General features: G+C 43.9%; 1 protein-coding gene across 3 annotated transcripts in view; it reads left to right on the top strand.

The window, feature by feature from the left end:
- The window catches only part of fbxw7 (F-box and WD repeat domain containing 7), a 189,930-nt gene that overhangs the window by 17,325 nt on the left and 151,271 nt on the right, over window positions 1–21,334 (top strand). For 2 of the 3 annotated variants that reach the window (XM_041208006.1, XM_041207915.1), the window contains exon 1: window positions 20,407–20,781. The exons of the other annotated variant lie outside the window; for it this stretch is intronic. In XM_041208006.1, coding sequence (XP_041063940.1) covers window positions 20,677–20,781 — 105 coding nt within the window. In that variant the 5' untranslated portion in view covers window positions 20,407–20,676. Of the gene's footprint in view, window positions 1–20,406; window positions 20,782–21,334 lie in introns of those variants that run through there. 3 annotated transcript variants of the gene reach the window in all.

Here is a 21,334-nt window from a genome sequence, read left to right as displayed (position 1 = left end):
CTATGTCTTCCTCATCATCTTCAACTTCTTCCCTTTTTACTCCTGCAAACCCATCTGCACTCCCACTCAGGTTTTCCCAATTCCCTGCATCATCCAAAGCATCCAACTGAACTGCTTTTGAGTGATATTCTTTACCGAATCCGGCCTGTTTCCCTTGTGGTCCATTATATGGTTTTAACTGATTGATGTGATACCACTTACTTCTTCCTGTGTCTGATATGACAGGCTAGCTTTGTCCACAATGTTATATGGTCATGCAAATTTTGGGGTCAAAAAACTCTCCATATGTTGTATTCTCACCATCACTTGTTCTCCTATCAGTAGTTCGATTGGGATTACCTTTCCATCAAAATAAGCTTTCCTTTGTCTTCGCCCTTACCCCAATATTATAGCTACTGCCAATCATAATGCTTGTAAAGTTTTTACTAGTTCCTTTATGTAGATCTCGTGGTTGATAGCTTCTAGCTGTGGTCTGGTAAGTCTATTTCTAATAAGAACTCAATCCCTCTCATCTTCCTCCCTGTCACTACTTTATGGGGTGTGAATCCTGTAGAACTTGGTACAGTGTTTTATACTATCACTAGGACATAGTGTAACACTGTGTCCCAGGTTGTACTGTTCTGTTGTACTACTTTTCTGAGTATAGCTTTCAAAGTTCTGTTCATTCTTTCTGCAATACTGCTGGATTGTGGATGGTAGGCTATATGGAATTTCTGTTGGATTCCTAGCAATTTCATTGCCAACTCCATCACTTGGGCAGTAAAGTGTGACCCTTGACCCAAGTCTATACTCCTAGGTAATCCCCATCTTATGAACACCTATTATATCAGTATATTTGCAGTGATGACGGCGGTATTTTTTGTAGGAAAGGCCTCTATCCATTTACTAAAGGTGGCTATGATGGCTAGAATGTACTTATAAACTCCTTTACAGGCTGGCAGTGAACCTATATAATCGATTTGCAGATTAGACCATGGTCCTGCCACTGGTCGAGTATGTCTCAATTCCGCCTTGTTTGCCTATTTCAATTTTGCCTTGTTTGCCTATCGATCTGGATTATTCTGCACATGCTAGACAGTTTTCTACATAGTGTTTTACGTTCTTTCCCATTCTGGGCCACCAGCATAATTGTCTAATTTGGGTCTCCATGCTTTCAGTGCCTTGATGCCCATGTATATCATGATTTTGATGAATCACCTGGTTTTTATCCAGTATTGGTATTACATATAGTCCATTCCTCAATATCAATCCCTCCTTTATTCTAATGTTATTTTCTTCCCTTTTATATTCTGTGGGCCAGCTATCTGGGGGTTCTTGTTGGATTAACTTTAGCTCGGGGGTCCTTCCCTTGTGCTTCCCTTAAGTCTTCTATATTTGTCTGTGACACCTTTACTGCTGCTACTTCTTCTACACTGGTACTTTCCCTCGGATCCCATCCTTTACCTAACAGTCTTGCTCCTTCTTTTGCTAAAAGGACTGCTTTCCCACTTTCCTTGGCCCATGCCACGGTCTTACCGTGGGCTTTGACCTTGATTATTCCACATTGGCTGTTAGCTGTAGTGGCAGCCATAAAAATTTCCTCTGGTAAGGGAGCAGACTGCAACAGCTTTCCGTCTGCTGACACAAACCCCTTTGCTTTCCATAGTGGCAAGTATTCTGTCAGGCTGTTGCATACATACATTGAGTCTGAGTATATGTTTAGGGGTGGTGGGAATTTATGTGGGTGCATCACTGTATCAGGGCAACTGCTGCCAACTCCATTCCTTGGGCTGACATGTCCGATGGCAGTTTCAGGCTTATTTCATCCATTGTTCTACCAGTTTGTGTTAACAGGGTACCACACCCTGTTTTCCTAACACCATCTTCTACCATAGACGAACCATCTATAAAAAATTTTAACGGAGTTCCCTTCTCTTTTCCCCCCACAAGTTTTGACATGAAAGAACCCTGCGGGACCCCAGCTGTCACGACCTCACAAGTGTGGGGTTCACCGTGGTATTGTAAATTAGGGGCCAACAGAGGTGTCATACAGGTTCTTTGTATAGGTACGTCCTTACCTTGGAGCAGTGGGATCCAATGTACAAGGCGATTTTCGGAAACATTTCCAACCTTCAGACGTCCATCTAATAGCAGCTGGATGGGTGTATGTTCTGTTAAAACTGTTATAGGACTAAGTCCTACGATGTAAAAAAGTTGCACTGTCCAAAAGACAGCTGATGAGTGCTTTTCACAGACTGTATAGGTTTTTTCTAATGCCATAAGGACCCTCGAGACATATGCCACAGGACAAAGTTTATTATATTTGTTCTGAAGGAGTACCGCAGACAGAGCTCCCTCTCCTGCAGCTACTTCCAATGCAAAAGGATCCCCTGGATTAGGTACCTGGAGAGCAGGTGCTCATAACAATACTTCCTTAAGATCAGTCACTGCCTGAGTGTGCTTGTCATTCCATTCCCAATGAGCATTTTTGCTTAACAGAGTGTACAAGGGGGCAGCCTTTTCTGCAAATCCTTCAACCTGATTACAGAAATAGCCTATCAGTCCTAAAAAGGATCGTAGCGACCGCATATCCATTGGGATGGGGAGTTGATGTATGGCACCCATCTATTTGTCCTCTATGGAATGCATTCCTATGGATAATCCAATGCCTAAATATGATATCTTTTCTCTCATTACTTGGGTTTTGTTAGGGTTTGCCTTGACTCCTATCTGGGTTAATAGAGCTAACAGTTCGGCAAGCAATGTTAGGTGCTCTTCCCTGGTCTCTGCCTGTAACAATAAGTCATCAACATATTGTACCAAACATTCTGGGTGCGAGAACCTTTGTAATCCAGTTGCCATCTTTTGGTGAAAGATTGAGGGGCTGCTATGGAATCCCTGGGGGAGGCAAGTCCATGTGTACTGTCATCCTTGGAATGTAAACGCAAACTTATATTGGCGCTGCTTAGCTAAGGGCACAGACCAAAAGCCATTACTAATGTCGAGAGCCATGAAACATTTAGCGCTCGGCATTTGCTTCATCAGTGTTGCAGGGCTAGTGATTACTGTTGGGGAGATAGCAGGTATTGTCTTGTTAAGTTCCCTATAGTCAATTGTTAATCGCCATGATCCATTTGGTTCCCGAAGGGGCCATATAGGCGAGTTAGTGGTTGATGCCACAGGTAACAGCACTCTCTGTTGGAGCAAGCTATCCACTATCATTCTTAGGTCTTCCTTAGCATTACGCTGGAAGCCGTACTGTTACTGCAGGCGATGGTCAGGTCCCTCCAAGAGGACCTCACCCTCTATCTTTCCAAATTCATGCTCATGGGTGGCGAAGGCTCGCTTGTGCATTTGAATTATCCTTTGCACATTCGGATCATCTGACATTTCTGTTCGCTTTACCCAAGAGGTAGCCATACAACAAGTTTGCTCGGTATATTCCCCTGAGAGTATTTGTAATGGTCCCGTTCTGTCGGGGTGGCGCCAGATACAATGGTTAACTGTGTCCCACATAAAGCCCTGCTTCCTCACAGCATCTACTCCCAAAATGTTCAAATCATCCTTCTCCAAATTTATCATAACACATTTATGTTGGAATTCATAATTTCCCATCCGAAAAGGTTATTTGAGCGATAGTGCCAGTTTGTGAATGTCCCGTAAATCCGCTGAAAACTATGGTCTGGGTGGTTTGCCAATCTGGGTTGTATCCTTGGCTAGTGTTTAAGATTGTCTTAAGAGATTCCCCGGTGTCCCATAAAAATTTAACACAGTGGCCTCCTACCCCGCAGGTGACCACCGATTGTCCAAAGGAATCCCATTCACACACACCCATTCAATCGAGGCCTGTCCCCGTCACTCCTCATCACTGCTATTATCCTCTGTAAATCTGACCTGTCATGAATCACATACTGGATACAGTTTTCCTTGGTTTCCCTCTACCTTACAGCGGGTTGCACCCTCTATATTGGTTTCATTCCCGTCTTGCAAGCCAGAGGCTCGTTCCCTAAACGGAGATCTTGGGGTTGTCTTGGGGCTATCCAGTCTCTCACCATGTGCCCTATTTTTCCACAGTTAAAGCATTTTCCCATTATCTTTCCACCACTGTCCAGACAGTGCCCCGGATAAGGCTGGGGGATACCCTTGTGTTGGTCTCGCCCACGCCCTCGGTACGGTGGAGGGGGTCTGAGAGATCCCAGCCACGCCGGACCCTCATTTCTCCAGGCTACTGCCCTATGTCCTCCTTCCGAATTGGGCTGGAGAGCATGTACCTTCCCTTTCTGGCTTTTTTTATTTATCCCTTTTTCCCATGCTCGGGTCATATGCCTTAGTACCCAAGCGTCCATATGGGTATTGTCTTCTGGTTCAAATGCATCACATGCGTCCTGTGTCTCTGAGTTAGAGTGAGATTAGGGTATGCAACCATCTACTATGCTTGTCACCTGTTATGATTCTTTTCTCTCTAGGTCTTGCTCGTGCGCTCCATTGAAATTTCCCCACAACTGATTGGCAAAAACTGCCAGGCCTTCGTTTGGACCCTGATGGCATCTATGTAATCCTTCTGCGGATCTCCCCTTCCTTGTCCTGCTGCATTCAAAATTGCATCCTTCATTGCCTAGGGAGGTCCCCTGTCCTCTTTGTTTCTGGCCCAATGCCGAAAACAGTATTGGGTCCAGACACACACCCAAAAGATTCACTTCCTCTCTATCATCCAACTCATGCATCTCTGTCTCTTGGGTGACGGCAGTGAACATTTGAAATGGATTCCCAGTACCATCATACTTGGGTATTAATTTAGACATGTCCAGTAACTGGGTGACTGAATAGGGAGTACTGTACGTGGCTTCTGTCCCTGCCGCGTTTGTTGTCCTCTGAGTTGTAAACGGAGCCATAGGCACAGGTGGGAGTGTGGGTGCCGGTATGGGTTCCGGAGGAGGTCGATCATCATGGTGTCCGTACCTGCATGCCTCCTCTGCCAGACTACCCCAATCTACTTCCTCAGAGTCACCTTCATCAGCGTAGTTAGTACTCTGACCCATAGCACAAATGATTCCTCCCTGGGTGGACAGCTGCTCTTTTAATTGATTTATTGCTTTCTGACATTTAGTATGGCCTGCTGTATCATGTTTTCCGGCTTGCTGTTCCTTTCTTAACACAGTAAGTGCTGCCTTTAAATCGGTGCACATTTGTTGGGCATTACCCAGATGTTTTGTTAACTTCTGAACTTCCTTCGCAGCCATTACTGCTGCTGTTCTCAGCCTTTTCAGCCTGGGTCTGGAAGTTAGCCATATCTATAATCAAGCTATGCTGATTCACTAGTAAATTTAGTTTAGCTCGGTTTCGACTGAACCTCTTTAACCAGAAGTATCACAGCCAAGTCCTTTCGTGGTCCCCACTCTGTTGACCCATGTCTAGCACATTCTACATGCTTGCTAGTGGTATCAAGTAACAACCAGGACGCACAAGTTTCCGCTTAAACAATCACAATGCTTTGTTTTATTAAAGGTAGCTTAATCACTAAATATCCCAATTACATTAACCAACCACTGTCTTACGTGTGTGGTATTACCCATCGGTCCTCAGATTGATCAAGCCTGCTGGCGGGGCACTTGCTCACAAAGTCCAATTTCGGGTCTGCTTCCAGAGTGTTGGTTCCAGGTTCTCCTCCCTCGCCCAGCCTTCAGTCTTCCTTTTATCCTTCATTCTTCATGCAAGACCACAGCCACTGGAATTCAGCTTATCAGTGGTACTGTACTGTTGATTGACTCATCTCTTGGGCCCATCCTGTTGGTTGATTAACTCATCCCTCAGGCACATCCTGCCGGTTGATTAACTCATCTCTTGTGTTGTTCTTCACAACAGGACTCAATGGGCCCCACCTCATGGTGAGGACACCTCCAGCTCCAAATGTGTTCAATTCTGTTGTGATGTCATTAAAGTACCACATCTTGTGGTTCAACAGCTTCCGGTAAGTTTATTATCATTCAGGAATGTGACCAGCAGTCCCTGGACATGCCCATCTCTCTGTATTAGCTGTTTTCTGGCATGTTCTTGTTAGGTTAACCCTTTACTGGGTATCACACTCTCACCTCACCTTTGGAGGTCAGCTCTTTTGTCCATGTTTGAACAAAGGTAATAAGGTCAGGAGCTGAGTGGCCCTGGCGGAACCCAGACTGGGCGTCAGTGAATAGGTTATTGCTATGCAAGTGCCATTTGATAGCACTGTTGATGACCCCTTGCATTACTTTGCTGATGATCGAGTGTAGACTGATGGAGCAGTAATTGACCAGGTTAGATTTGTCCTGCTTTTTATGTATAGGGCATACCTGGGCAATTTTTCACATAGCTGGGCAGATGCCAGTGTTATAGCTGTACTGGAACAGCTTGGTCAGGGGCGCGGCAAGTTCTGGAGCACAAGTGTTCAGTACTATTGCTGGAATGTTGTCAGGGCCCATAGCTTTTGCAGTATCCAGTGCCTTCAGCCATTTCTTGATATCACTTGGAGTGAATCGAATTGGCTGAAGACTGCTCCAGCAGCCTACTCTCGATCGTCAGTAAAGTAATGGAAGGGGTCATCAAATGGCACTTGCATAGCAGTAAACTGCTCACTGACACCCAGTTTGGGTTCCGCCATAGCCACTCAGCTCCTGACCTTATTACAGCCTTGGTTCAAACATGTACAAAAGAGCTGAGCTCCAGAGGTGAGGTGAGAGTGCGATACTCCAGAGGAGGCCAGGGTGGATCATCCACTCGGCACTTCTGGCTGAAGATTGTTGCAAATGCTTCAGCCTTATCTTTTGCACTGATATGCTGGGCTCCTCCATCTTTGAGGATGGGGATATTTGTGGAGCCGGCTCCTCCAGTGAGTTGTTTAATTGTCCTCCACCATTCACAACTGGATGTGGCAGGACTGCAGAGCTTAAATCTGATCCATTGGTGTGGTATCACTTAGCACTTGCTGCTTATGCTGTTTGGCATGCAAGTAGTCCTGTATTATAGCTTCAGGAGGTTGACCCCTCATTTTTAGGTATGCCTGGTGCTGCTCCTGGCATGTCCGCCTGCACTCTTCATTGAACCAAAGTTGATCCCCTGGATTGATGGTAATGGTAGAGCGGGGGATATGCTGGGCCATGAGGTTACGGTTGGGTTTGAGTACAATTCTGCTGCTGCTGGTGGCCCAGTGTGTCTCATGGATGCCCAGTCTTGAGTTGCTAGATCTGTTCAAAATCTATCCCATTTAGTGGTAGTGCCACACAACACGATGGAGGGTATCCTCAATGTGAAGATGGGAGAACGAGTGTATGGTAGTCACTCCTACCGATACTGTCATGGCCAGATGCATCTGAGAAAGGCAATTATGTTTTTCCCTCTTGTTGTTCCCTCTTGTTGGTTCCCTCACCACCTGTTGCAGACCCAGTCTAGCAGCTATGTCATTTAGGACTCAGCTAGCTCAGTCAGTAGTGGTGCTACCGAGCCACTCTTGGTGATGGACATTGAAGTCCTCCACGCAGATTACATTCTGCAACCTTGCCACCCTCAGTGCTTCGTCCAAGTGCTGTTCAACATGGAGGAGCACCGATTTGTAATTTTCTTAACACAATTTTCACGTTTCAAATCTTGCATCATTTCTAGGCAGTGTCCGGCCATTTTAAAATGTTTTTTAAAAAATGAAATATGCTTTCTTTGAGGTGGCTACCCTCCAAGTTGTACTGTCCCACTGGCCTCTGAGATATGCCAATGGGTGTTAATACATTTTTCCCTGTTGGACAAACTAAATGAATGAGGCCAGGCTGCTTCTCCTCCAGGTGGAGTAAATCAAGAAGAATGGCTGTACAAAATGTGTTGTAAGTAAAGGGGTAGAGGAAAATTTAAAGTGCACAAGTAGAGAGTTGCTTTTACATAGCACCTTATGATTCCTCAAAAGCATTTCAGCGCACAGTGAGTTATTTGACATGCAATGACTGTTATGACTTAGCAGCTTTGTGTACTGTCATAAACAATAGTGGTTGAATGTCTTTTTAATGTTTATTGAGGGGGGAGTGAACTTCAAGTAATGGTGTCCACCTAAACCACCAGGCCACAGTCCAACATCCACAGATGATGCTGTTGTAATTTCGACTTCGCCCGCAACTCCTGTCTTGTGTTCAAGGGGAGTTTCCATATGACAGCAAAGTCCCTGCATCCTTTTATGCACTGTGCATGGGCTTGCATTACAATTGGCCCGTAATTGTTGCATGTTATGCATTCAATCTTGTGGGATGGGTCCCATATTCTGCTATCACTTTCAAAAAGTAGAAAACACAACTCTGAGACTAATGCATATAGATTACAGTTGGTAAGATTATTTATACAAAAGCAATTAATTTAAAACATTATTCAATCTGTCCATAACAGCAGCATTTATATCACATCTTGAATATAAAAACATTCCACGGTACTTCAGAAGTGTAATCAGACAAAAACTAATGCAGAGCGATATTAGGAGGGGTGACCTAAAGCTTGGTCAGAGAAGTGGGTTTTGAGGAGGGATTTAAAAATGGAGACGTGTTGAAACAGGCATTCAGAACATGGAACCTAGACTATCAATGATGGGGCAGAGGAAGAGGAGATGCAAGAGGCCAGAATTGGAAGAACATTTCATTCTTGAAGGTTATATAGGGCTGGAGGGGTTTGAGATGATAAGGGATGAAGACTTTATATTGGAGATGAGGATTTTAAATTATAGGCATTGAGGAGCCAGAAATGCACTTAGATGAGCAGGACCTGGTTAAGGATAGAACGTAGTCAGTGGAGTTTTGAATGATATAAAGTTTACAGATGGTAAAAGATGAGAGGTCTTCCAGGAAGACATTGAAATAGTTATCAGGAGGTGATGAAGGCATGGGTAAGGATTTCAGTGTCATTGATTGAAGTAGGGGTAGAGGCAGGTTATGTCACAGAGTTGGATGTTGGCGGCCTTCGCGATGGATTAGATGTGGGATCAGCAGCTGACCTCTGGTTTAGATCAGACACTGCAATTGCGGGTTTTCTTGTTCATCTTTGGACAGTGATGGGGAGGGGATGCAATGGGTGCTGAGGGCACTTGCGTTTTAGGAGAACGTCAAATGCTTCACAGTAAGTTGCAACATTTTCATGAGTGACTATTGAACAACCAGTCTTACAGAAGCAGTAAAAGATTTGAAAGAAGTGAGAGAGGTAGAGCTTGGTGTCATCACCATACATGTGGAAGCTGACCCCACAATAACAACAACTCGTATTTTATTTAGTGCATTTAACGTAACAGAATATCTCAAGGTGCTTCACAAGAGTGTTATACTGCAAAATTTGATACGGAACCACTTGAGATATTAAGAAAGATGACAGGGATAGGTTTTGAGAAGCATTTTAAAGAGGGAAAGTGAGGCAAAGAGATTTAGCGATGGAATTCCAGAGCTCAGGGCTTAGGCAGCTGTAGGCATGATCACCAATAGTGGAGCAACTAAAATCAGATGGTCAAGAGAGCAGAATTAGAAGCGCAGACATCTGAGAGCTGTGGGGCAGGAGATACGGCTTGGCTAGGCCAAGTCGAGACCTGTTTTTAAAAAAAAAAGTGAACATTTTAAAACCAAAACATTGTTTAAGCAGGAAGCAGTGTAGGTCAGCGAGCACAGGGGTGATCAGTGAACGGGGCTGGTGCAAATAAAGATACAGGCAATAGAGACTCTGATGACCCCATTGTTTACAACACAGAATGTCAAACAGGAGTGTTGAAGTAGTTAAGTCTACAGGTAACAAAGGCATGGATGACCGTTTCAGCAACAGATGAGCTGAGGCAGTGGTGGAGGCGAACAATGTTATGGAGGTGGAAATGGGGAATCTTGATGATGGTGTGGATATATGATTGGAAGCTCAGCTTGAGGTCAAATATGTCACTAGCGTTATTAACTACCTGGTTCAGCTGCAGACAGTTGCCTGGGAGAGTAATGGAGTCTATAGCTAGGGATTGGGGTTTGTGGCAGGGATTGAAGACACAATGGCTTTGTCTTCCTTATATTTAGTTGGAAGAAATTCCTGCTCATCCAGTACTTTGTTAGACAAGCAGTCTGATAATTTAGAAACAGTGGAGGATTCAAGAGAGGTGGTGGTGAGATAGAGCTGGCTGTTGTCAGTGTACATGTGGAAACTAATGCTGTGTTTTCAGATGATGTTGAGGGGTAGCATATAGATGAGAATAGGAGGGGTCCAAGGGTAGATAATTCGGGGACACCAGAGATAATGATGCTGGATCATGAAGAGAAGCCATTGCAGGTGATATTCTGGCTAGGATTAGATAGATGAAAATGAAAGCAATCAAATACAATCCTACCCAGCTGGACAATGGTGGAGAGGCATGTGAGGAGGATGGCGTGGCCAATCATGTCAAAAGCTGCAGATAAGTTGAGAAGGAAGAGGGATGGTTTACCTTTCCACAATCACATTGGATGACATTGTGACTTTGATAAGAACAGTTTTGGTACTGTGGTTGGGATGGAAATGTGATTGGAGGGATTTAAACATGCAGTTCCAAGAAAGAAGGGTGTGGATTTGGGAGGCTCCAAAACATTCAAGGACAAAGGGAAGGGAAGTTGTAAATGGGGCAGTAGTTTGAAGGACAGTGAGGTCAAGGATTCTTCTTTTGTAGAGAGAGCTGTTGATGGCAGATTTTAAGGAGAGGGAGACTGAGGGAGCAGGAACTGGGTCTCATGGACAAGATGAGTTTGGAGAGGGCTTCAGGGGAGATTGAGAGAAACTGATGAGAACAATGATGTGAGGTCAGTGGTGGGGAAAATTGAAGTTTGGCCTAGTGGGTTAGTGGAAGGGAGGGAAGTGGCAGAGGCAGCTGATGGAATTGTCTTAATTTTAGTGAAAAAGAAGCCCATGAGCTCTTTGCACTTATTGTTGGAGGTGAGAGTGGAGGAGAAGGGAGATGAATTTAAGAAGATGGTTTGCAATTGCAAAAAGAATTCCGGGTTATTTTTGCACTCCAGGATGAAATATTGTCATGAATGAAGGACCAAAGGTGAGACAGTTGGGATTTAGCAAGTGTTGCTGTAAGAGTGTTGGGGGATAGTTTAAACCAGGAGCAGACACTGAAGGAAGTAGGGTTGGGACATAGAAGGGAGATGTGCGTTGAGAGTGATACAAGGAAGTGATCAAAGATGGCCTTATCTGTGATTGATATAATAGGAGTAGCAAATCCACATCAGATGGCAAGACTAAGGGGTTGGCTGTGAATATAGACCCCATATTTTAAATTGCTATAGAATCGCTGGGTTTTCACAAAGTTGTGGTTGGTTGAAGCCATTTTTAAACTCAGTTAATATTGACATTAAAATGAAACAAATAACTATCACCGGTGCTTCTCATTCCAGTGCAACCTCAGCTGTGCATTGGAGTGTCGACTTAGATCGAGACTATTATTCTGAGGGATTGATAGTTCAAATATCATTTGTTTGAAGGAGAAGGGCACAACCAACTGAAACGATACCTTGACGGGAGGCAGAGTTAGGTTTTTAAATATTTGCTATCTTTAAATACTCATTAAACACTTAAGCTTCAATAAATTGGTATTTAATGTTTATGGCAACACAAGCAGCTGAGTAGCTATAGAACAACTGCAGAAATTACTAACAGGTGGGCCAATCCAATACAGATCTGAAAGTAAAATTCCATTGAAAGCCTGGACACACACAACCTTCTTAACTTAAACATGGATTGGAATTTAGGAATGCCAAATAAAAGCTGGCAACTGTTATGATCCCCTGCTGAGGTTACCACTAGACAAGCCTGATCCCAGGGTGGAACCCAGCATGATAGATCCTAACTTTTATTTTGTTTCTTTAGATACATGGAGAGTAGCTACTGAACAGAGTCACTGGAGTCACCTATGAACTTTTAACAAAAGCATAAAACATTTATTAAACAAGATAAGATGAACTATATTATAATACTCCTTCACCCACAACTATACCTTTACTGATGTATACAGATTTTAAGGATAACACAAATTACAAAAGCTATCTTGTACTCTAATGTTCACAGTAAGCAAGCAGTCCATGTAAACCAATAGGTACCCTGAGGTCAAACGCACCACACTCCGAAACCCCAGGCGCTTGTCCCACCGTGAGCGAATCGGTCTCACTGAACTTTGACTTTCACGAGGGTTTCCAATCTCCACTCTCCCGAGAACTCGCTTTGGAATCTTCTCCCAAACTGATGCTTTTTCTCAGATGCCTTCCTAAGGGTTTCCAGGGTTTCAAACTGTCCTTCTGATGTTCCTCTCCCCTAGGTCACCACATGCAATCAAGCTGTCTTCCACACACACTCTCTCACTGACTGAGCCATCAACAGTACACCACTGCTTCACATGCCTATAGCAAAGATTTACAGACCGTCAGCTGTCTCTTTGGACCTTCTTGCCTCTTGCAAGCTGTTCTCACTTTAAATCTGCTTTCTATAGCTTTTGTCTCTTTAAATCTGCAGCTTGGAGCATTTCTCTCTGCCCCTCTTAATTTCATTTTACAGGACCTTTTTCCAGGTTCCTGTCCATCCCTTTGATTAGAAGGTCTTCTCGGGACTTTCTCCTGTTCCACTCCACTGGATTTTTGGGACTTTCTCTTTAGCTTGATATCTGTCCCCTTTTTCTCTAGTCTCTCCTGGCAGCTGTCTTCAAAACCAACTGAACTCAAACAGCTTCCAAATCAAACTGCTGTTTCTAATTTCTTTTGTGTGTCTGTGGGAGGGACCTGCCTTTCTGGACCCGTGTTGCTAGGCGACAGCCCAGTTTCTCTCTTCTGTTTAACTTAGCTGCAACAGTCGTAAAACTTATTAGAAATGCAGGCACCTTTTAAAATGAAACTAAAACTCAATTTGGCCTTTTCTTCTCACACACACACACACACACACACACACACACACACACACAAAGAAATACAAATCAAACTTAAACATTAACGCTAAAACTCATTCCTAACACTCTCAAAGACAAATATAACTTACTTAAACTATCTCTATTTCCTAATACCAACTGTTTAATTCCTTATGTAGTACTTTTCTGATACCTAATTTTTGTTGACATATAAGGATAAAATTAGCCTAAGTGTCTGCCAAGGTAGCATAATTCCACCCCAGTTTCCCAGTTTTTAAAATCAGTTATTCTGTTTCTCATGACTGCTTCAAAATACAACTGCAAAAATACAACATAAATTCTTCAATGCCTCAGAAATCCCCTGGATTATGGACAATGGCATTCACTAGAATGCTCATGTTAGCTGGTTTATGCCAGTACCTGAATTCAAGAATTACATATCTTTCTCCAGAGACCCAGGAATGGTACTTACTGTTTACTAGTCATAGAATAATACAACACAGAAGACTATTCAGTCCATCAAGTCTGCAGCAGCTCTTCTGTAGATCAATCCAGTTAGCCCCACCTTTTCCCTGTGATGTTGCACTAGTTTCAAAAGAGCTCACTCATGCATTTTTTTGTAGAAAGATGCCGAGTACAGATCAAAACCACCTAATACCTAACCTCCTCCAGCTCCTGTCCTGAAAATCCAAAGTCAGTTACCACTGAACTAAAGGTCACTGTAATGTTGTTATTGGCATGGTATTCTAAAAACCCTTCAATAACAACCCCAACAGCAATGTCAGTATCAACTACCATTGGTGCTTCAGTAGTCAAACCAAACTGTGCAGCTGCTGATACAGAATAAGATTTGGAGTTCATTTTTCATAGCTGCCTATCTCAATTCTCAAGAGCTTGAGCCTTCAAACTTTTTAACCATGCTTATTTTTTTAAATTGGCAATTGTCTCCTCCAAGAAACTTTTTCAAGACAGTTTTGTGATCTTGACAATAGTCGTCTGTGGCTGAACTGGCACATTTAATCTGGCCTCATTACACCAATGAGGTGCTTCATTGTAGTGCTTATGCTCGCCTCGAATGAAGCACTCAACTTGTTCTACTGTATGTGGAAAAATCAGGAGTCAATCTGTCTGGAAGCATTCAAGGTTTCCTTTTATGGTAGGGGTAACTTTACATCTGGGTTCAAAAGAATCATAAAGGGAGGGAAGCTAGTTAAGAAGTAACATGCCTTCATTACTGCCACATCCACATCCTTAGCCCATGCGGTGAGATGCTGTTGCTGTTTTTCTAATACTGATTCATCATCAGGTAGGAAAGCTATATCTAAAACTTTTCAAATGACCAAAGCCCAGTCAATTAGAGAATTATACTCCCAAATTTACTCCCTAAGCTTCACCTGAATTAATTGCATGTTTCTTGGAGCAGATAAAGTTCCTCTGTCCCCGAATCTAGCTTAGAAATTCTGATTTTTTCCTAAACTGCAGCAAAGATTCCCCTCGTGTTATAAACAAAATTGTGGCCAACACATCAAACTTGTGCTGATGTTACACTTCATTTGTGGTATGCAGTTGCTCTTTCTTTTAAAAAATAAGTTCGGCAATGCATGCTTCTATTATAAACCTTTTTTAGAGATTTTCTTAACTTTCAAACAAAAGTATAACATGGCAAGGTATAGTATGGTTTAACTGTGAAACTCCTAATCCCTCCAATACTTAATTATAATGCAACAGGCAGCTAATGCTCATTAATTAGGGGAGGCAGTTGTATAGAGGTAATGTCACTGGGCTAGTATTCCAGAGGCCCAGGCGAATGCTGTGGGTCCAAATCCCAATTAATAAATCTGAAATTAAAAAACTAGTGTAATGGTGACCACAAAACCATCTGGTTCACTAATGCCCTTTAGGAAAGGAAATGCCATCCTTACCTGGTCTGGTCTACATGTGACTCCAGACTCTCAACAATGTGGCTGAGTCTTAAATGCCCTCTGAAATAGCCTAGCAAGCCACTCAGTTGTATCAAACTGCTATGAAGTCAAAAAAAAGGAATGAAACTGGACAGACCACCTAGCATCAACCTAAGCACTGGAAACGACAACAGCACATGCAGCCCATTGATCCTGCAAAGTCCTTACTAACATCTGGGGGCTTGTGCCAAAATTAGGAGAGCTGTCCCACAGACTGGTCAAGCAACACCCTGACATAGTCATCCTCATGAAATCATACCTTACAGACAATGTCCCAGACACCACCATCACCATCCCTGGACATGCCCTGTCTCATCAACAGGACAGACCCACCAGTTCTGGCAGCCCAGTGATATACAGTTGGGAGGGAGTTGCCCTTGGGGACCCAACATCGACTCTGGACCCAGTAAAGTCTCATGGCATCAAGTCACAAATGGGCAAGGAAACTTCCTGCTGGTTACCACCCACCATCCCCCCATAGCTGATGAATCCATTCATGTCATGTTGAACACCATTTGGAGGAAGTACTGAGCTTGGCAAGGGCACAGAATGTATTTTGGGTGGGGAACTTCAAAGTCCATCACCAAAATTGGCTCGGTAGTTGCATTTTTGACCTAGCTGGCCAAGTCCTAAGGACATAGCTGCTACACTGGGTCTGCGGAACGTGGTGAGGGAACCAACAAGAGAGAAAAACCTACTTGACCTCGTTCTCATCAATCTATCTGTCACAGATGCATCTGTCCCTAACTGTATTGGTACATGTGACAACCGCACAGTTCTCCTGCAGACGAAGTCCCCTCTTTATATTGAGGATACCCTCCATTGTCTTGTGTGATGCTACCTCTATGCTAAATGGGATAGATTTCAAACAGATCTAACAACTCAAAATTGGGCATCCGTGTGGTGCTGTGGGCCATCAGCAGCAGAATTCTATATAACCACAATCTCTAACCTCATGGGCTGGCATGTCCTCCACATTACCATCAAGCTGGGAGATCAACACTGGTTCAATGAAGAGTGCGGGAGGGCATGCCAGGAGCAGCACCAAGTGTACCTAAAAATGAGGTGTCAACCTGGTGAAGCTACAACACGAGGCTACTTGCATGCCAAACAGCAGAAGCAGTATGTAATAGACAGCACAAAGCAATTCCACAACCACCAGATCACAACTAATCTCTACCATTGTGTCACAACCAGCCGTGAATGGTGGTGGACAATTCAAGAACTCAATGGAGGAGGAGACCCCACAAATATCCCCATCCTCAATAATGGGGGAACCCAGCACACCAGTGCAAAAGACAAGGCTGAAGTTTTTGCAACAATCTTCAGCCAGAAGTGCCGAGTGGATGACCAGTCCCGGCCTCCTCCTGAGTCCCCAGTATCAAAGATGCCAGTTTTTAGCCAATTTGATTCACACCACGTGATATCGAAATGGCTGAAAGCACTGGATACGGCCAAGCCTATGGGCCCTGACAACATTCCAGCAGTAGTACTGGAGACTTGTGCCCCAGAAGTAGCCGTGCTCCTAGCCAAACTATTCCAGTGCAGCTGCAGCACTGGCATCTACCCGACAATGTGGAAAATTGCTGAGGCACGTCCTGTCCACAAAAATCAGGGTCATTCAAACCCAGCCAATTACTGCCCCATCAGTCTACTCTCGATCATCAGCAAAGTGATGGAAAGTGTCATCGGCAGTGCTATCAAGCAGCATTTACACAGCAATAACCTGTTCATTAATGCTCAGTATGTATTCCGCCGGGGCCAACTCCGCTCCTCACGTCATTACAGCCTTGCCCCAAACATGGACAAAAGACCTGAACCCAAGTGGTGAGGTGAGAGTAACTGGCCTTGACATGAAGGCAGCATTTGACCGAGTGTGGCAAAAAGGAACCCTAGGGAAACTGAAATCAATGAGAATCAGGAGCAACCTTTCTTTTATTCATTCATGGAATGTTGGCGTTGCTGGCTAGGTCAGCATTTATTGCCCATCCATAATTACCCTCGAGAAAGTAATTGTGAGCTGCTTTCTTGAACCGCTGCAGTCCATGTGGTGTAAGTGTACCTGCAGTGCTGTTAGGGAGGTAGTTCCAGGATTTTGACCCAGCGACAGTGAAGGAACGGCCATGTATTTCCAAGTCAGGATAGTGAGTGGCTTGGAGAGGAGCTTCTAGGTGGTGGTGTTCCCATGGATCTGCTGGCCTTGTCCTTCTAGATGGTAACAGTTGTGTACCATCCTGTAGATGGTACACACTGCTACCACTGTGCATCGGTGTGGAGGGAGTGAATGTTTGTGGATGGGGTGCTAATCAAGCAGGCTGCTTTGCCCTGGAAAGTGTCAACCTTCTTGAGTGTTGTTGGAGCTGCACTCATCCAGGCAAGTGGAGTGTATTCTATCACTCTCCTGACTTGTGCCTTGTGGAAGGTGGACAGGCTTTGGGGAGTCAGGAGGTGAGGTACTCACTGCAGGATTCCTAGCCTCTGACCTCATTTTTCTTTTTGTATTTATATGTCTAGTCCAGTTCAGTTTCTGGTAACCTCCAGGATGTTGGTAGTGGGGGATTCAGCGATGATAATGCCATTGAATGTCAAGGAGCGATGGTTAGATTCCCTCTTGTTGGAGATGGTCATTGCCTGACACTTGTGTGGTATAGCTGTTACTTGCCACTTGTCAGTCCAAGCCTGGATATTGTTCAGGTTTTGCTGAATTTGGACATGGACTGCTTCAGTACCTGAGGAGTCTCGAATGGTGCTGAACACTGTGAAATCATCAGTGAACATCCCCACTTCCGACCTTATGATGGAAGGAAAGTCATTGATGAAGCAGCTGAAGATGATTGGGTCTAGGACAGTACCCTGAGGAACACCTGAAGTGATGTCCTGGAGCTGAGATGATTGACCTCCAACAATCACAGCCATCTTCCTTTGTGCTAGGTATGACTCCAACCAGCAGAGTGCTTTTCCCCTGATTCCAATTGACTGCAGTTTTGCTAGGGCTCCTTGATGCCACACTCGGTCAAATGCTGCCTTGATGTCAAGGGCAGTCACTCACCTCACCTCTGGAGCTCAGCTCTTTTGTCCATGTTTGAACCAAGGCTGTGGCGATGGTTAGATTCTCTCTTGTTGGAGATGATCATTGCTTGACACTTGTGTGGCGCAAATGTTACTTGCCACTTGTCAGCTCAAGTCTGGATATTGTCCAGGTCTTGCTGTATTGGACATGGACTGCTTCAGTATCTGAGGAATCGTGAATGGGTGCTGAACGTTGGCCAGATTTGATTTGCCCTGCTTTTTGTGTACAGGACGTACCTGGGCAATTTTCCACATAGCTGGATAGATGCCAGTGTTGTAGCTGTACTGGGACAGTTTGGCACGTTCTGGAGCACAAGTCTTAAGTACTATTGCCAGAATATTGTCAGGCCCCATAGCTTTTGCACCATTCAGTGCTTTCAGTCGTTTCTTGATACCATGTGAAGTGAATCGAATTGGCTGAAGACTGGCATCTGTGATGCTGAGGACCACTGGAGGAGGCCGAGATGGATCATCCACTTGGCACTTCAAGATTGTAGCAAATGCTTCAGCCTTATCTTTTGCACTGATCTGCTGGGCTCCCCCATCATTGAGGATGGGAATATTTGTGGAGCTTTCTCCTCCAGTGAGTTGCTTAATTGTCCACTACCATTCTTGCCTGGATGTGGCAGGACCGCAGAGCTTAGAACTGGTCTATTGGTTGTGGAATTGCTTAGCTTTGTCCATCAGTTGCTGCTTATACTGTTCAGTATGCAAATAATCCTGTATTGTAGCTTCATGAGGTTGACATCTCATTTTTAGGTATGCCTGGTGCTGCTCCTGGTAAGCCCTCCTGCACTCTTTATTGAACCAGGGTTCCCTATTGGTAGTCCCTTACCGCCTGCAGCAAACCCAGTGTAACAGTTACGCCCTTTAGACTCAGCCAGCTTTGTCTGTAGTGGTACTACTGAGCCACTCTTTGTGATGGGCATTGAAGACCCCCACCCAGAGTACAGTCTTCACCCTTGCCACCCTCAGCGCTTCCTCCAGGTGGCTTGGTGCTAATGGTAAAGTGCGGGATATGCCAGGTCATGAGATTGCAGATTGTGGCAGAGTATAATTCTGCTGCTGCTGCTGATGGCCCACAGCACTTCGTGTTTGCCCAGTCTTGAGATGCTAGATCTGTTCGAAATCTATCCCATTTAGCATGGTGGTGGTGTCACACAACACAATTGAGGGTATCCTCAGTGTGAAGATGGGACATCATCTCCACAAGGACTGCATGGTGGTCACTCCTAACGATACTGTCGTGGACAGATGCATCAGTGGCAGGCAGGCTCGCGAGGAGAGGGGTTTTCCCTCTTGTTTGTCCCTCACCGCCTGCGGCAGACCCAGCCTAGCAGCTATGTCCTTTAGGACTCAGCTAGCTCCGTCTGTAGTGGTGCTACCGAGCCACTCTTTGTGATGGACATTGAAGAACCCCAACCAGAGTACATTCTGCATCGATGCCACTCCCCATGCTTTCTCCAAGTGGTGTTCAACATGAAGAGGAGTACTAATTCATCAGCTGAGGGCGGGCACAAAGGAAGATGGTTGTGGTTGTTGGAGGTCGACTATCTCAGTCCCAGAATATCGCTGCAGGAGTTGCTCAGAATAATGCCTAGGCCCAAAAATCTTCAGCTATTTCATCAATGACCTTCATCAATACCCCTTCGGAATAGGTCAGCTTTAAACTTGAGACCCCTGTGAAATTAGTAAAAAAAAAATACTGCTTATAAAATAGAATGTTATTACTAGGATGTGTTGCTAAATTAGTTAGGTTGTAGATTACATGAGTATTTTGTGGTTATAACTGTGATACTATCAAATCTCTCCACAATGTGCCTTTAAAACATCAAATGAAAACTTTGATTTGAGTTCGCCTGTAGATCAGATGATTTATGAAGAAAGGGCAAAAGATTAAAACTAAATGGATAGCTTTTTTGGAGAGCTGCGAGTCATGATAAGTTATAAAGTTGATTATTGTGCTTTAAAATTCTGATTTTCGTTGTATCTGTGACGGCTCTAAACACTGCTTTTTTAAAAGTTTTTCTTTCACGTTATTTAAAAGTAATTCAGTATTCTGCAAACGTAAGAGAGCTGGTAGGACATGCTTTGCCCTTCAAAAATGTATTTGTCTTTGCTCTTTAATCATATATACGTGATGTTACATAATTGTCAGATATATGCCCTTCATTTATCCTTGTGTTTTGTGAGCTTTATTTTTCCTGCATTTGACCCCTAAAGTTCACTGACATTGAAAAAGCTAAACACCCAGAAGTCTGTGCTGTGGCGTGTGGTACCTGGGTGAGCCATATGTAGGCTTTGGATTGGGCAGTCATGTGTTGATATCACATATCAGTAGGAATTTAAAACATAACCAGAGAGGATACATTCCTTGGCTAATCAACCTAGCTTCTCCAAAATACGCTGGAAGGGTGGCCCTTGTGGATGGCATGCTTAAAGCTGTATCAGCTGCAGGATTGGCAGTCATTTCCAGTGATGTCAGCTACAGAAGTAGTTTATAGTCATGCCGGCCTGTGTTTGGCTTTGCTGCGAGAATTTGAACTTCAAAGCTTATTGACTGGGGAGTGGGTTGAACTTTGTAGCTGTTGGGAGAAGATCTTAAGAAAGGCAGCAGGCCTTGGGATTCCCTTGCCCTTTTTATATATCGTAGTGTTTATATACAAAAAAAACCACAATGACTTGCAAAGTAGGACTTCATTGCATATCAAGTAAATAAACCTTAATCTTCAGCATAGAAAAATTATCATTTCGAGCCATGGTTCAGTTTTTGCTTACTTGATGAGTGAGAAAGAACCTTTATCGCACCATACGGTGCTCAGTATGTTTAACATGAACATCGCCATCAATATCATCACCCAGGGCCTTCCCTGCTGTCGCAGACGGGTGAGTCAAGTGTTGTTGTTCTAAAACTACTTCTGCTGTTGCTTAGTAGTAACCTCAGTACTGCACTTTGTTGCAGTGAATTTGTGATGAGAAACATAAGTGTTGTATAACTACCCTACAAGCCTAGAGACTTGTGATAAACAAACATGTTGGTTTAACAGTAGTGCCTGCAGGGTGGTGGGGGGAACAGTGGAGGGGGGAATAAAAAGTAAAGCCCATGTTTAGATTCTGTAATTTTTACTTCTAAAGTAAGCTAAGTTTTTTTTTGTTTAGTGGGTCAATACTCTGTACCATATTACTTGTCAATGACTTCTTCAGATCTAAAATCTACATTGTTAGTGCTACTGACCACACGCAGTACATTTGCAATTGTAATAGTGATCAACATTATAGAATTAACAACTTGAAGAAGTACATTATTTATATTCTTGCAATTAAAAAGGTTGCCAATGCGTTATGTAGAAATAAATAAATATATGACTCAAGATTCAATCAAGGTAGCCTTTGGTAAAACTAATAACCTTTATTTGTCCCTTTAAATTAATGTTGTTGG

Source organism: Carcharodon carcharias, chromosome 1 (assembly GCF_017639515.1).
Source record: "Carcharodon carcharias isolate sCarCar2 chromosome 1, sCarCar2.pri, whole genome shotgun sequence".
Classification (NCBI taxonomy): domain Eukaryota; kingdom Metazoa; phylum Chordata; class Chondrichthyes; order Lamniformes; family Lamnidae; genus Carcharodon; species Carcharodon carcharias.
The sequence above is the reverse complement of the archived record's forward strand: the minus strand, read 5'-3'. Positions and strand labels throughout refer to the sequence as shown.